The 16,400-nt window shown below is 41.6% G+C and overlaps 1 protein-coding gene across 1 annotated transcript in view; it reads right to left on the bottom strand.

Annotated features, from left to right (window-relative positions):
* LOC146822097 (adhesion G protein-coupled receptor F3-like) overlaps positions 1-15,932 on the bottom strand; it is a 167,121-nt gene extending 151,189 nt beyond the window's left edge. The window contains exons 1-2 of the mRNA XM_085609963.1: positions 15,708-15,932; positions 5,361-5,531 (exon numbers count right to left, since the gene is read on the bottom strand). Of these exons, the coding sequence (XP_085466089.1) occupies positions 5,361-5,531; positions 15,708-15,932 (396 nt within the window). The remainder of the gene's footprint in view (positions 1-5,360; positions 5,532-15,707) is intronic.
* Positions 15,933-16,400: the final 468 nt, after the last annotated feature.

The following is a 16,400-nucleotide window of genomic DNA, read 5'->3' as shown; positions in this document are numbered from 1 at the left end:
TGCGCCTGGGGCAACCACCCCTGTGGCCCCTCCCATGCTACCCCACTGCCTACCACTATGGATGGCATCTGACTCTTAAACCTTATGTCCCTCAATGTCTTCAGTAACATTTCCTATACATTGACATTAACATTTATGAGTCATGGTCTCTATATAATATATGTGTGATGTAACGCACTCTGACACCCTGCCGTACATACTTCGGATGAGTAGCTCTCATTTTGATTTAGATGCCACGCAAAGCCACCTTGCATGGCTTTGAGTGGCCTCATAAATCATGACTAAGGCAATGCAGTACAAATCGCTGCGTCACCTTGCTCTACGCCCCAGAGGTGTTCTATGGGCTTTGCAGTGGGTTTTCCCACGCAACACCAATGGAATTTGACACTGCCTCAGATTTACCACTTCATGTAAACCTGGAGAAGCCCCAAATCTGTACGCTTCACAAGATGACGTGTAACGAGGAGAAATATGTTAATTTTTGTTCACACCATTTAGCCAAGCAAGGACGCAGGGACTGAACTCAGATTTTCCGGTTTCTCATTGTGAATTTCAGACACTAGATGGCTATTACTTTCTCCAGTTTTACATCACAGGTCAATGCTTTGTTTTTAATTCTTGCTGCATGAGGTTAAAGTGTGAGTGGCAGTGAAAAGCCTCAAGCAAACGTGGCTCTTTTTGGTCTTAAGGTTCTAAGGGGACCTCAAGGTTAGCCAGAGCAAGGCATCTGTCTCGAGCCTGGCTTGAACCTTTACTCACTCAACCAACTCTAAAGCACACTGGACATGGATTTGAATTTGAATTCCAACAAAGTCATCTTACCTTTTCATCCTTCTGGGATCGATAAAATAGCTAACCCGATCCTGCAAAACTATAAAATATCTTGTAGCCTGTGTGATGTAGAACACAAATTTATATATTTAACTCAAAAAGTTTTCGAGCAATGCTAAGTTTACAATGTGTTGTATACTAGAACCCGTATAGATAAAAGTCTCAAAAGTACAGAAGGGCATCAGTTGTGTTGCTTTTTTTGACTCACAGCACTTGCAGATATCTTAATTGTGTTGTGTGCTGTGGAGTAATGGTAAGTCATTCAGAATTAGGCACAGCTTTAAAAGCAGCATCAATGATGCTTTTCAAAAACGTTTGAGATATATTTTTTAAGTGTTGTAGTTTGTAGTGCCCACCTTTGTTCCACGCTTAAAACTTTGTGTTATATGAACTTGAGTGGTTAAAGCCACCGATAATGTTTGGCCTAGTTAATTTGAAATGTATGGTAGCTCCTGGTATAGCGCATATCCACATCGCAAGCCCCACCACCACAACATTTTTCCCAGGTAAATTTGAACAGGTTTCCCTTGCCAAAATGTACCTGCGAAAAACTTTGCTCGGGGATAAGTGCCTTGTAAATAGCAGATAGCGGATAAATTGAGACCCCTCATAGTATCTAACTTAACATGTGCAAACATATCACACTCTCCTCCAAGACATTTGTATTCAGGGCCTAAGTAGAACTACAAAGTTCACAGTACAAAATTGTGCAGTGCTAATGAGCATAATTTTCAATGTGTTTTGGGGAAAAGATATATGCATGCAATATTGTTAGATATACTTAACCTTGGAATGGAGCCAAGAGGAGTGAGAAATGCAAATACCTACCACCAGTACATAGGTGACTGACTCAACTTTGTGTGGTTGTTAGGATTTGGGACTGCTATCCAGCAGGGGTGTGTCACTTTTTAGGGAATAGCCAGGTCTTTACTGCATCCCTGAATCTGAGGTGGTTTTGAATGTTTCTTATCTTTGCAGGGAGTGAGTTTTAAAATGTTGCTTTGTGGACAGAGAAGGGAATTCCTTCAGTGTGTAGCTTCCTGAAGGAAATGAATGAGGGCTGGGATGCCAGTTTTGAGGCCGGAGTTCTAGTCTGTGTTTGTCAGTGAAGCTTTGTTTAGATTCCTCTGTTGGTGATGAAAAGTGTTTTGAAAGAGGAACATCTGACCAAGTAATTTGAGAGCAGGAGATACTAGAGCAGGCCAAGAAGAGCCCTTTGGAAGCAGGAGCTGCCCATCTTCTACATAGGGCCTCAAGTCAGACCACTCATGATCCTCGCTTTAATAGTTACATTTAGCTAAGGAGACAGCAGGAGGGAATGTGGAAGGGAGAGATGACTTCTTTGAGGGCAGAGGCCAGCATGGTTGTCTTGTCTTCTGCAATAGTTTATAGGGCAGAAGGCTACGTTAGCAGGAGGGGCAGTGCTTAAAATGGATAATACTTTGTGAAAGTGTTTTCTGTCTCTGCAGTAATTGCTTCCTGCTCAGATGAGCCAATATGTTACCTCAAATGAGGTTGGGATTAGGTTTGCAGGGCCTGGCGATTGTGTCTAATTTCCTGCCAGCCACAACAAAGCAGAAACTAGTTTGTCTGCAGGCCACTTTTCTCACACTATGATTACTCCAAAATGTTATGCAATTGTTCTAATTTAGCCCCATCGTTCTTATTACGACAGACTCATGCATCCAAAGTTCTTTCAGGGATTACTTCGTCATACTGCTACTAAGTTTCCACCACAAGAAGTCTTATTTCCTCTGTTATTTGCTTCACACAATAATTCAATAGAAATCTGCAAACATTGTTATCAGTAAATACATTCTCATTCTTCAAGCACTGATGCAAATTATTTTCACGAATGTTATTGCTATTTAATAATCTGTTCTCATTTGTGTTCAGGGGTACGTTGCAGGTTTGAATGTCAGCCCTGAGCTACCATGGGATGTATTCACAAAAATGGCAGCAATAGCTGTTGTGGCATCAAAGGTTGATCCCTTTACCCATGCTAAGCGCCACAACAGCTACTTATTTGCTGCCAAGTGGCCAGGTAGAGCGACTGGAATGTAAAAAATACATAATACTTTTAAAGCTCTGTCTATTTTCTGATCCTTTCACTTAGACTAAGGGTAGGTACTGAGTGCAGTACGATGAGTGCCAAATGGAAAATTAGGTCAACATCTCTTACCCTTGGTAATCTCAGATTGACTCCCATCTGTGATGTGGGGGTATCATCTATAATCAAGCTTGTGTGCTCAGTTTCTGGCCTCAATGTATGTTATTAGAGCAAATCTTATTAAACATGGGTTGTGTTTCTTGCTAAATGACTACCCAAGCATCTCAAATTCAAAAATAGTTGGTGGGAGTTGTCATAAAGTACCAAATAATATATATTCAACATTCTTTGTGCTATAGATCTAGGATATGTGGCAGCTTCCCACAAACAGCTACAGAGCTGTTTACTATACTAACATCATATTAAGAAAATAACAAAAGTATTGTGTGCAGGTAAATGAACAGAGCAGTAACTAAATAAATGTGCTTAAACTGCATTATTTGGTTCCAATTTTTAAAACCTTCCTTTGGTGGAAGATGGTGAAATATCTTGTAAAAGATTTTTTTTAAGGCTAGTTAGGTTGGCACAACTGGCCCAGAGTGTTTGGAGTGTACGATTTGCCTGAGATTGTGATGTCAAATAGAATCTGGTGTTTCACATTGCACCAGGTTTACTGGCCGAATGTGTTTTGAAATAAAACATTTGTCATTCACTATGCTAAAATGTCTTTATGAGCCCCAAAATCATGTTATGCCGAGAATAATGTTACTGACTGTGTGCTTTAAAATGCACTATTTGCTACATGTACTCTCAAAGAATAACTCAGTGTTTTGCGCACCACATCGGAAAAGCGAAGGGAGCCCCCCACAAGTAATTTTGATTCGGCTCTTATGATGTCTCTGTCTCCACTAATCCATGTGTTAGCCCCCCCTCAAAGCCCCTGTATATGTGCAATAAATAAAGTGTGAGGTGCTTGTGTGTGTGCGTTCACGCGTGCTGTGTACATCATGAGTGCCTAAGTACTTGGAAGGGGGAGGCTTAACATGGTGTTCTTGGCCACAATAATGCAGAACAGGAGTGCCCGCTGTTAACCCCTTCTGTGCCACGCCCTTTCCCCCTCCTGTGCCGGGCGTTTCATTAGTGGGTGGGGTTCATGACGAGATAGTCTCGTCATGGGCACAGTGCGACCGTGCTCCATGACGAGACTATCTCGTCATGGGCACAGAAGAGGTTAAACACTAAAAGGGGACTGGGTGCAAGCAATGACAGGGTGGGGGTTGCGGGTGAAAGTAATCACCAGAATGGCGGATGCAAGGAATGACGGGGCTGGAGGCGAAAGAAAGCAACGTTGGGAGGTGAGGGGAGAAAAGTCTGCAAAAGCGAGAAGGGGCAGGACAGAGGATGTGGCGTAACAGCCAGTACTGCTGACCTTTGAGCTGGGGTGCTGTGTTCGAGTCTCAAGCACCCTTGAAATGGGTGTTAAAAAAGTTCAAATTCAAGTCATTGGAGAAAGCAGGAAAAATAAGTATCAAGGGAGCGGAGAGGATGTGGTGCAACGGACAGAGCTACTGACCGAGGGTTGGGGATTGCAGTTCAAGTCTCCCCGGAGCAACATCCTGTGATTCTTGGCAAATCAAAATCTCTCCAGGTGATACATTGGGCTATATAAATTTGCTAATTTAAAGTATCACGCTAGCCGAAAAATCAGAAAGAGGCAAAACTCTATGAAAAAATAGTTCCGCCAAATTGGATGTTAACAATATTTCGGCTGTGGGAAAATTATAAGAAAAGCAGATGATGAACAAGTATTGGTAAATGCAGGAAAATATGCAACAGCCAATAGAAATGAAGTAAAAGGAAGTGGTTTGCACAGGAACGAACGAGAAGCCAGGAAAGCGAGGGGGCGAGATGTAGGCCCTTTTTAAGATTTATTTGAAAAAACAATAGATTTCACAAGCGCAGCGCAAGCGTTGTGTAGGCGAAACCTAACAAAGAGTCTCTAATCTAGATTATTTTTTCCAGAAGACATATGAATGCAAAGAAATGAGGAATGGAGTGACTCATACGCAAATTACGAATGCATTGGGTAGTTTTAAAATACTGCCCATCACCTATTAGCAGAAGTGTATTGTTATTGGTATTAGTAACATCAACACTTTCACGGTCATTATGTTGCATAGTTTTGCTTGCTCACCAGAGTTCCCTCCAAGAATATTTGTACTTTGGATTCATATTTCCAAATTGTTTTTGCAGGAAAATCTGCCTGTAAACAGTAGGTTTTGAGATATTTGTTTCTAATTTTGTTTTAAACTTACTGAAGCTGGTGAAGGCCCGTTATCAATTTCTAGCAACCCTAGAAGAAATTCCCTTTATTGTGATGCAATTGCATTTGCCTCCAAAGAGGTGGAGCCATCTTAGACTGACTTCTGCACTTATTAATATGTGATGAGGAAATGGTTCTCTTGTAAATCAATCTTACCTTTGCGGCTTTCTCCCCCATGCATTCCTGTGATCTGATTGGTCGTTTAGTAGTGTTTCCCAGAATGTACAGAATGTTTGGAATTTGGCCCACTTGGATGCCTGAAGAGTTGGTAACCGTGCGTTGGAGCAGTTCCTCTAGCACTCCTCGTCTTTCTTCTTTGGTTTTGGCCTTCAATTTATAAAGCAGATACAATACACATAGATGTCATTTGTCAATCGAGTAGCACAGACTTGTAAAATGAGATAGCAGTATCATTGTTGAATAGCATTTGTTTAAAGATCACGTTTCAAATGCCTTGCTTAGGTCTATATTTCACCACTTTTAGGTATGAGGAGAAAATAGTATTCATACTGTTAGGGGGAACTTGAATGATTTCCTCTACTAGAAACCAAGTGCAATTCATGAGACATCAACAAAATGTTACCACAATAAAGAACTTTTACAGCTCATGCTTGTAGTGATATATGAATAACGAAATTCACGTGGAGGATGCTCTCTCGCCCCTAATCGCCATTGTCAATGCCTCCCTCACACAAGGCATCTTCCCAGAAGCGCAGAAGACCGGCATGAGCTTTCCACTCTTAAAGAAAGCTTCACAAGACCCTTGCACCCTGCCAGGCCATCACTCACATACCATTCAACATCAAGATCATTGATAATGCAGTCTATGTTCAACTTCAAGATGAGGTTAATGCTGACCACCTCCTGCACCTTTACCTGTCTGGCTTCAGGACAGATTGCAGCATTAAGACCGCTACCTTACATATTGTAGACGATGCCCTCCTAACCACAGATGAAGATGAACCCTGTCCCTGATATTGCTGGACCTCTCGGCTGCCTTCGAGGCAGTGTACCATTCGTCCTTCATATGCAGCCTGGAGACTGGAGTGGGAGCCATTTGCTTTATCCTTCCCTGGTTCCCCTCCTACCTTACCAACTGACACCAGTTTTTTCAACTGGGTACTACCAGGTCACAAAGGATTCCTATCACCTGTAGAGTACCCGTGGGTTCCATACTCTCCAATGCCATCTTCTGCTTCTTTATGGACCCGCTTGGTGCTCTTCTCACAGATAACAGCATCAAGATTCACCAATGTGCCTAGGATACAAACCTCTACTTCAAAGTCTCCTCTGCTTTAGGCACCCAACGACTCAAACAATGCTTCCACGTCATCCAAACCTGGATGTCCAGCACCAACCTGACACTCAATCCAACAGAGAGAGAATTCCTGTTATTTACCATGAACAACAAACAAGAAACAGTACAAACGTGGCTCAATGACAAGAAACTTGACTGCTTTTTAACCCCATCTTTCACTGAATGCCAATGGATCTGGATTCACCCTGGACACCAAACTCACTTTCAAAGAACACATTGCAATAACAACAAAAATGGCCTTGTACCAGCTCTTTCTTCTAAAGAAAGTGAAATCATTTGTTCCAGAAAGTGACTTCAGAACTTCTGTTCAAGGCCTCTTACTTTCGCATCTGGATGGTAGAAATGCCCTGCTCCATGACCTCCCACAATCCACACTGGCATGCCTGGAGGCATCCTAAACTTAGCAGCACTTCTCATTAAGAGTGTGAAGAAATATGATCACATTACTGTCATCGCGATGGAACTCCAATCGCTCCCCGTTCCAGCCCACACCATCTTCAAAACGGCATCATTTACAAAGTCATCATGACCAGAATCCCCTCCCTCTCTGCTTTTCCTGCAGACAAGCTGGTTTTTCTCAACACACCAGCAGTAGTGGAAGAAGAAAAAACAAAGCCACAGGCCTTTTCCATTTATGCATCCACAATCTGGAACAACATCCCTGTATCATCAGTACTGAGTTGACCTCTGTAAAGAACTCTACATCACAATGCAGTAACAATCCACAAACAAGCCACCTCTCCTATCCCTCGCTGAATGTATGCTGGTCTGTGACCCTATCCAACATTCAACTGCTTTTTGGCTAGGTTTGCACCATGGAAGTACCACATGCACACATACAAAGCAAGGTGTGTGCTCTTGCCTAAGGAAGCAGCTATATTTGATCAAATGATCTACACATGGTTAGTGGGACCAGCAAATAAGAAGCAGAGGGTGCAACTAGGTGGGCACAAACATAGTAATGATGTCAGTCAGCTGCAGAGGACGTCGAATAGTTGAAGGACAGAGAGACAGACAGATAACATTTAGAAATAGATGAACATATATTCTCAAAACAGGAAAGTGTAGATTGCAGATTGTTAGATCATTCTGGAGGGAAATCAGCTCTTGTTGCAAAACAGTTGTTTTACAGGTGATGACTGGGATTGCAGAGGGCAAAGGTGTGTAAGAGGACACATGCCATGAATTCTGAGACGTGTCTAACGGGAGAGCTACAGGTGTAATTCCTCAAACCACACTTGCCACAGGGCGCAAGCCACAAAGGGCCAAATGTATAATGCTATTTAGTGGTTGCAAAGGCTGTGATTCAGTAAATCACAGGATTTGTGATCGCTAAATGCCTTGTACAAATGACCTAAATCCATTTGCCATTCTGTAACATGTAACCGAATCGTTAAATGGGTTTAGGAAATCATAAGAGATTGCTTTTGGGAAGGTGTGTTCAGGGCATCCCTTCAAAACAGTGACTCTCTATGGTATGTATTCCAGTTTAGTACTTTATCACCTCTTCAAAAGAGATGGTAAGCCATTCACAAAAGGGAAGGGGACACTTGGGGACCTCTTCCCCTTTGAGAATTAAAAAATAAATAAATTAAGAGTAGACAGTAGTATCACGGACCACTGCCTACTCTTAAAAAATAAAAGTTACATTTTCCTTTTTTTTTTAATCCATCATTTAACAGAAAAGATTGCTTCGTTTAAAGCAATCACAGACATAGTGTTCTGCTGACCTCAGCAGGCCACCATCCCTGTGGAGGCTGTCATTTCCTAATGGGTCGCAAAGTGTGACATACCTTATTTCATACATTAGGAATAGAGATATCCTAATTGTACTTCAGTGAAAATCTCATTGAGGTTTACCATAAGAACTTGTCTACGAGTACCATCCATCTTCAGTTCAATGAGTATGTACTTAACCACCCCACTGTGTTTGATCTATTATCTGTTAGATATGCACAACACACTTATAACACACGAGACTCACAAGTCACCTAGAGAGAAACAAATGATTATCATAAAGCCTGGAACACTGTCAATATATGGAGTGGAAATGAGTGTTGATTAGTGTAGTGCCTTGAAGTCTCAAGTCATGTAGTGCTAATTATAGCAATTATTCTGGGTCGAATTAAATCGCATTGGGTTGGCTGCACTGGAAATGATTGTCGAGATCAGGAACCCAGAATAGTAGTAAAGAAGAAGAATGGAGTGGGATGAATGAGAACAGTTTGAAATTAGCATAAAAGCACATATAAAAAGAAACCCCCAGCTAATTCCCATGGTTGTTTGACCTACCTTAGAAGACATCATCAACCATTCTTGCACACGGGATTTGTTGCCTGATGAGGACATAAGTTCTTTATGTGTATTGCTACCTAGAGAAAGAAAGAACATTTGTTTCCACTCCTTCAAGAGGGCTCCTTTCCCACATAGTATTAGGATTTTTGAAATCCTATGTAAAACATTTTACTGTGTGTTCCTCACTTAATGTGATGGGGCAGCTAGAGGAACCTTCATCAGTGCTCACCTTAATGACGAAAACACGCAATATACCGGCGAGTCAAATAGCATTCTCCCTTTACTCGATATGGCTATCACCAGATAGCCATATGCACAGTGCAAGGCACTAGGACTTTTGTCCAATCAGGCTTGTGAGCATGATTCAGGGCTCTGGCACGGTGCATCTGTTGAATTTTCCTAAGTCTTTGATTATCTGGAGTGCCAATTGTTATGAAGTAGACGCTCTACTTTGGGTTGATGCACTGCACGTTACATGTATTGGAAAGAATCATCTCAAAACATGGGTATGTTTTCTGAGATCAAAATCCTGTACTGTTAATTCCAGGGGTTTGTTCAATTTCTAAGTAATGCAAGGCTGTTTTCTTGCTCCTATGCTTTTTCACCTTCCTGATCACCTGACCTGCCTGATCACTGACCCGACCTTCCTGAGCACCTGACCTGATTGATCACCTGACCTGCGTCACCTGTCCTGACCTTCCAGATCACCTGATCTCACCTTCCTGATCACCTGACCTGCCTGATCACTGACCCGACCTTCCTGAGCACCTGACCTGATTGATCACCTGACCTGCGTCACCTGTCCTGACCTTCCAGATCACCTGATCTCACCTTCCTGATTTTCTGACCTGACCTTCCTGATGACCAGTGTCCAACACAGCAGACCGTCAGGGCATTTGGTCATTTAACCAACTAACTGGACACATTCCCCCAGAACATAACATTTTCTTCAAATTGAACGCTACTTTTATCGCATTGGGCACTCTGGATTAACTAAAAGATTATAGGCAGTGCATATCAAAACTCTCACATAAATAAATAAATGCATATTGAGCGGTGGCATATCTACAGTAACTTAGAGAGGAGCTGGATAATTGCAACACTTGCAGAGGAACTAAATCAGTGTAATATGTTACGGTGTGGTATCAAAATATTGTCGCCTACGTATTCTATGCCAAGAATATTGTTTACACAAATATTGCCACATTGGAGTTAATAATCAAGAATCTATACTCAATAGAGTAATGTTTTTGTAAATAATATTTAGGGCAAGATGTTGATGCTATATTATTTAATGTTGTTATTGATATCACATACATATTGTCTGGGAGGTAATTACTCCTACAGGGAACATATTTTTAGCAACCTTTGTATGTTTAAAGTATGTCTTCAGTGTACACTTATTCAAATCAAATTATAAATTGTCTTCGATCCGAAAAAAAAATCATATTTTCCTGTGACATGGATTAAAACTAAATAGAGCTCAAGGCTTCTTTTAAGTGCACTTGCACGTTATAAAACATGCATGTTCTATATTATATGCCATAGTTAATATTTTTAAACTGTAACTTTTTCTTGCAGCCTATGGCTGCCACGTTTAAGTGGCAGCATGTTTTCTTTCGTTCCTTCTTCTTATTTTTGTGGCATCTTCTTGCACTGAGCCTGTGCCCGATTTGGCAGAAATGGTGAATGTACAGATTATTTTAAAGTCAGAAGGGGTGTTAGACAGGGGTGCGTCTTAGCCCCTTTTTAGATCGAGCCTAGCGGCAGAGCGCATGCTCTGCGACCTGAAACTGCTTCTGTTTTTTTTAAGCAGCACGGCCGGCCCGTAACACGGGCGCCTGCTTTCAAACACTTTAACCCGGCATTATCTTGTATCTGTTTCAACCCCCCCAAGTAAAATGGATTAAGTCTTGTGAATCCCAGGTACCACATGACAGCACATCTGTGCTACATGTCATCTGTACTAAAGCCACCTGACGGGTTGTTTTAAAAAACCTGTTTTATTAACAACAACTACACCAACACCACCAATACCAACACCAATTATACCACAACCACCAATACCACAACTACCAGCAATACCACCACCATCAATACCACCACCTCCACCAATACAACCACAACCAATACCACCACTACCACCACCACCGCCAATAACACCACCACCAATACCACCACCAACACCACCACCAATACCACCACAAATACCACCACCACCAAAACCACCACCAATACCACCATCACCAATGCCACCAACACCAATACCACAACCACCACCAATACCACCACCATCAATACCACCACCTCCACCAATATTACCACAACCAATAGCACCACCACCGCCAATAACACCACCACCACCACCAATACCAACACCACCACCAATACACCACAAATACCATCACCACCAATACAACCACCACCAATGCCACCACCACCAATACCACTACCACCAATACCACCACCACCACCAGTACCAATACCGCCAATAATACCAATACCACCACCACCAATACCCCCACCATCAATACCACCACCAATAACACCACCACCAATACCACCACCACCAATACCATCAATACCCCACCACCAATACCACCAATACCACCACCACCACCAATACCACCACCACCAATACCACCATCAATACCACCTTCATCAATATCACCACCAATACCACCACCAATACCCCACCACCAATACCAGTACCACCACCACCAATACCACCACCACCACCAATACCACCACCACCAATACCAGTACCACCACCACCAATACCATCACCAATACCAATACCACCACCACCAATACCACCAATGCCACCACTACCAATACCACCACCAATACCACCACCTCAGCGCCTCTCGCTCACTAGTAATACCAGGGGCACTGTACGAGGCCGGAGCAGCAGCCGAGACCATCCCTCCCTCCCTCCATGCCTGCCATAAAGCACAGCCCACCCTGCACCACGAGGTGAACCACAGCCCTACTATAGCTGGAGCGTTTTTTATTAGGCCAAAGATAGCAATGACATTACGCAATGCCACAATGCACACTCAAATCATAGGGAGGGCAGGAAATAGCCCCCCCCCCCGCTCTTCCTCCTGAGCCGTGACAGTGTAATCACAGAGCGAAAGGTGCTAGAGCGCTTTGTTAGTGTTTGTAGCTCGGATCATATGTAACTCTCATTTCACACTTTGTTTCTGTGTAATTTACAACACCTACATATCTTCTTCACTGCACTGTTTATCACTACTTTGAAGACGTCACAAGCCGGGTCCTCTTCCTCTGATATTTACGATCTAACAAGCGGTCGAGAAGGCCCTTTATTGCAATTCAATAGGTGTTGCATTTGCGAGAGTTTAAGCTATTTTTATTGTAAATGACAATGTCTTTTATTTATGTTTTAAAACCCAAAACATAAATAAAAGCCATTGTCATTTACAATGCCAATAGCTCAAACTCGTGTGAATGCGAGACCTATTGCATTGCAAATGCTTGTTTATTTTTCCTGTACACAAATAGAGTGGAGACAGTTCTAAAAAAAGAGAGCTAGCAACATACACCAGTAAATGTATGGCGATTGCAACTTGTGGTGCAGGTATTTGGGGCATGGTGAATGTGCAAAGCATCCAACAGGTGGAAAATGCGTTTATGAAAAATGTATTGGTGGTTCCCCTAAATTGCGTGAACTGCATTTGCCACAACAAACTGGGAGCCCCAGATATCATGGATAAAATTAAGTCACCCATCTTTTACTCTGGCGACGGGGGAAAACTGTATTAAATAAACTTCTGCTAAAGGACTGCCTGAATTTACATTATGCTTCAGGGATCCCATGGTGCCTACGTTAAGCCTTACTGTGAGGAGATTAGACTTCCAGATCTTTACTTAGCTCCACAATCATGTATGAACATAGATAAGGTTACCTTAAAACAACCCTGCCACGAAAAGGCCCATTGCACAAGATGGGAGGTGGACAGAGTTAAATTTACAGGGCCCGATTCACAAAAGTAATCTGAGACAACATCCTAACTTTACGACTTTCGGTATTCACAGAAGGAATTTAGAAGTACCAAAGTTAGGATGTTGTCTCAGTTAAACTTACATTTTTGTCTTGAGTTTAACTGAGACAAAATCCTTGTTGTAAAGTTAGGATTTTGTCTCAGATTACTTTTGTGAATCGAGCCCACAGTATCTGCCTGTAAGTCGGTGACCAACCATGAGGGTTTGCAATTGTACTTGTCTTTAGTCCAGGATGTACAGCAATGTTTTGTTTTCAACAGATTTTGTTTTAATCTAATACCTATATTGGAGGGTTATCCTAATAACTGTCATACGCTGGCGGGCTTAAGTCCCTGCCCATGTGATGGCGTTTCCCTTCAATCGAATTTGCACATCATATTTTTGTAGTTTTAGGATATACAGAGAAGAAATTTGTATTGCCCCCTTTCAAACTTTTTAAATTTAGATAGTGCAGACCGGCTTTACTGTTTCTGCAACAATTATACTGCCCCCAGGTTTGCTGCGCAATGAACACTTTTATTTAGCAGACTTTAAAAAATCGGAAATGTGCTACAATGTTACGATGAATCAAGAAGGATATGTTTTTGAGGTGGAGCCTAGATCAGCGCGCATGCGCTGCTTGCTCGACTTTTAGTAACGGGCTTCAGAAAGCTCCCCAAGCTCACCACATGCTCGTGCGTGTCTTTTTTTTTCCTCACAGGCTAATGGGCTTTGCGTGCGTCATTCAAATAAAGATAGCACGCAATTGGGCAAAGGTGGGTGCATGTCACGCCTTTGCTCCGCCCATGGCCTTTTGCTTGCAGTTACCCGCAGGGGCCACATCTGTTTTGAATTATCGTGCACAGATGCGTGCGCGATAATGCAAAACAGATGTATTAAAATGACAGGAAGCTATTAAATCTTCAATAGGTTTATTCAAGTACAGCACGGCAGTGTCCTTCCAGATGAAAGCTTCCAGTACAACTGAGCTCTCACTGGCCAAGACATACTATGTTCCACAATAGAACATAGAATACATTGTGAATCAAAACACGGCGCATGCCACATTAACATATGTACAGGTGCACGCACTTAAAGAGACATGACTACAATATAACACATCTCCCCCATATAAATAAAACAAAAAGAATACATCAAAATGAAAAACAGAAAATCCTAAACTAAACATAGTCATTCAATTTTTTGGGAAAATATTTTACACGGTTAGAAATCCTAACATTAGGACAATTTGAAATGTTTGTGTTTAACTTACTAGGCTCACTAGAGATACCAACATAATCTTCATCAATATGGTCAGTTCCATTAGAAAAATTTGCAGGGACAACACTTCGCATATTGACTGGACACTTTGCCACTCTTCTAACATTCCACACCTTCCCATCTTGCGTGGCAACAGAATTCCTGAAAACTCTCTTAATTTGAATGGACTTACCAAATTTGTTGGCACCCTTACTGATGATGCCAGGTTTTAAGATTCTGACCCAATCTCCAACATGAAAAGATGGTACACAAGTTTTCCACTTTTTATCAAACCACGAACAAGTTTTCTGTTGTTTGATCCCTACTTTAACAGCAATATCATTGACACATTCACTGCTCATATGTTGCTTGACACACTTTTCTCGGAACCACCAAGGGCAAATCTTAGAGGCTGGTTCTCTTCCTTTCAATAGTTTGAAAGGACTGACTTAAGTTGTAGAATGAGGGGTAATTCTATAAAGCCATAACTTCTCCCTCACTTTACTCAACCAGTCTTCCCCAAGCTTCAAAGACTCCACTATGAAATCCTTCAACACTCTGTTGAACCTCTCAACTTGGCCATTCTCATGCGGCCCATAAAGAGACGTGAAAACATGTTTTATACCACATTCATTCACAACATTTTTAATATCTGAAGAAGTAAATTGTACTCCGTTGTCAGTGACCAGATACGACGGACAACCTTCTCGTGCAAAGATTTCACTTAAAAATTTTACCGCAACTTCCGTTGTGATCTTATTTACAAATTTTACTTCAGGCCACTTTGAATGATAATCCACTAAAACTAATGCACACCTAAATCTTTCTGGGAGCATATTAAAAGGACCTGAAATATCAAACGCAAATTTTTGCCAAGGTTCCTTTGGCCATTCAACCATTCTTAAAGGAGGAATTTTAGTACAGAGCATTCTTTCACAAGAGACACACAAATCACACTCCCTGACTACCCTGTCAATACATTTATCAATGCCAGGCCACCAAAAGAAATTCCTGATAAGACGTTTCATCGAAGAAATCCCAGGATGCGTCTTATGAGCTATTTTAAGAATAACATCTTGCATTTCTTTAGGTGGAACGCATTTATGGTTCTTAAAAAGGAAATCCCCTTCAAATTCTAATTCTCCTGCGACCTTGAAAAACGGTAATAACTCAGGTCTCATTTGCTGTTTCTTTGGCCAGCCTTCCATAACGTATTTTTTAATATCTAACCAGTCCTTGTCTTTACCCACGCACTCTTCCCAGAGTGCTTCACTAATCTCCTAAAATTATGCAGGAATAATATCACTAATGTGAAGTACAAAATCAGTTTCTTTAACGACATTCACTCCACCTTGAACACATGGTAATCTTGAAAGGAAATCAGCTGTTACATTCCTCCTCCCTGGAACATATTCCGTTTTAAAATTGTACTCTTGAAGTCTAGATGAAAGTCTAGCAATTCTAGCAGTAGAGTTCCACCCTCCACCAGATGAAAGAACATTGACTAAGGGTTTGTGATCCGTTCTTAACGTGAACTTGCTACCCCATACATATAACTTGAAATACTCAATGGCCCATACACAGGCGAGTAATTCTCTTTCATTTACAGCATATATCCTCACCGTCTCATTTAGTGTTCTTGACGCAAAAGCCACATTCCATTCCTCTGTACCATATTTCTGGGAAAGTACACCACCAACACCATATAGGCTTGCATCAACTGTGATGATGCAGTCTTTTTTTACACAAAATGGTTTCAAAGTGGGGGCACGCACAATTTCTTGCTTTATGTTATCAAAAGCCTTCTGCTGATTACTGGTCCAAATATAAATTGCATTTTTCCTCATTAACTCTCACAACGGCTCCATTTTGCAAGCAAAATTACTGACAAATTTACTATAATATTCACACATCCCCGCAAAACTCAACAAGTGTTCCTTGTTTGTGGGGGCTGGAGCATTAATGATGGCATCTACATTGGATTTCTTTGAAACTACACTATCACCAGTCAGGGTATGTCCTAAATACTCTACAGACTTCCTATATAACTTGCATTTGTTTTCTTTTAGAGTGAGACCATTTTTTTCTAATCTTCCTCAAACTTCTTTGAGATGTACATTATGTTCTTCCTCATTTCTTGAAAAAATTAAGATGTCATCTTGAAAGCACTTTACAAAATGATCAACATAATCCTTTGAAACACTGCCGTGGCGGATGCCAAACCAAAAGGCATTCTCGTGTAACGATACAAACCTTGAGGAGTTATAAATGCTGTGAGGTTTTTTGATTCTTCGGAGAAACTTATCTGGTGATAC

This window comes from Triturus cristatus, chromosome 6 (assembly GCF_964204655.1).
Source record: "Triturus cristatus chromosome 6, aTriCri1.1, whole genome shotgun sequence".
Taxonomy (NCBI): Eukaryota; Metazoa; Chordata; class Amphibia; order Caudata; family Salamandridae; genus Triturus; species Triturus cristatus.
This window is presented reverse-complemented; position numbering and strand designations above follow the sequence as displayed.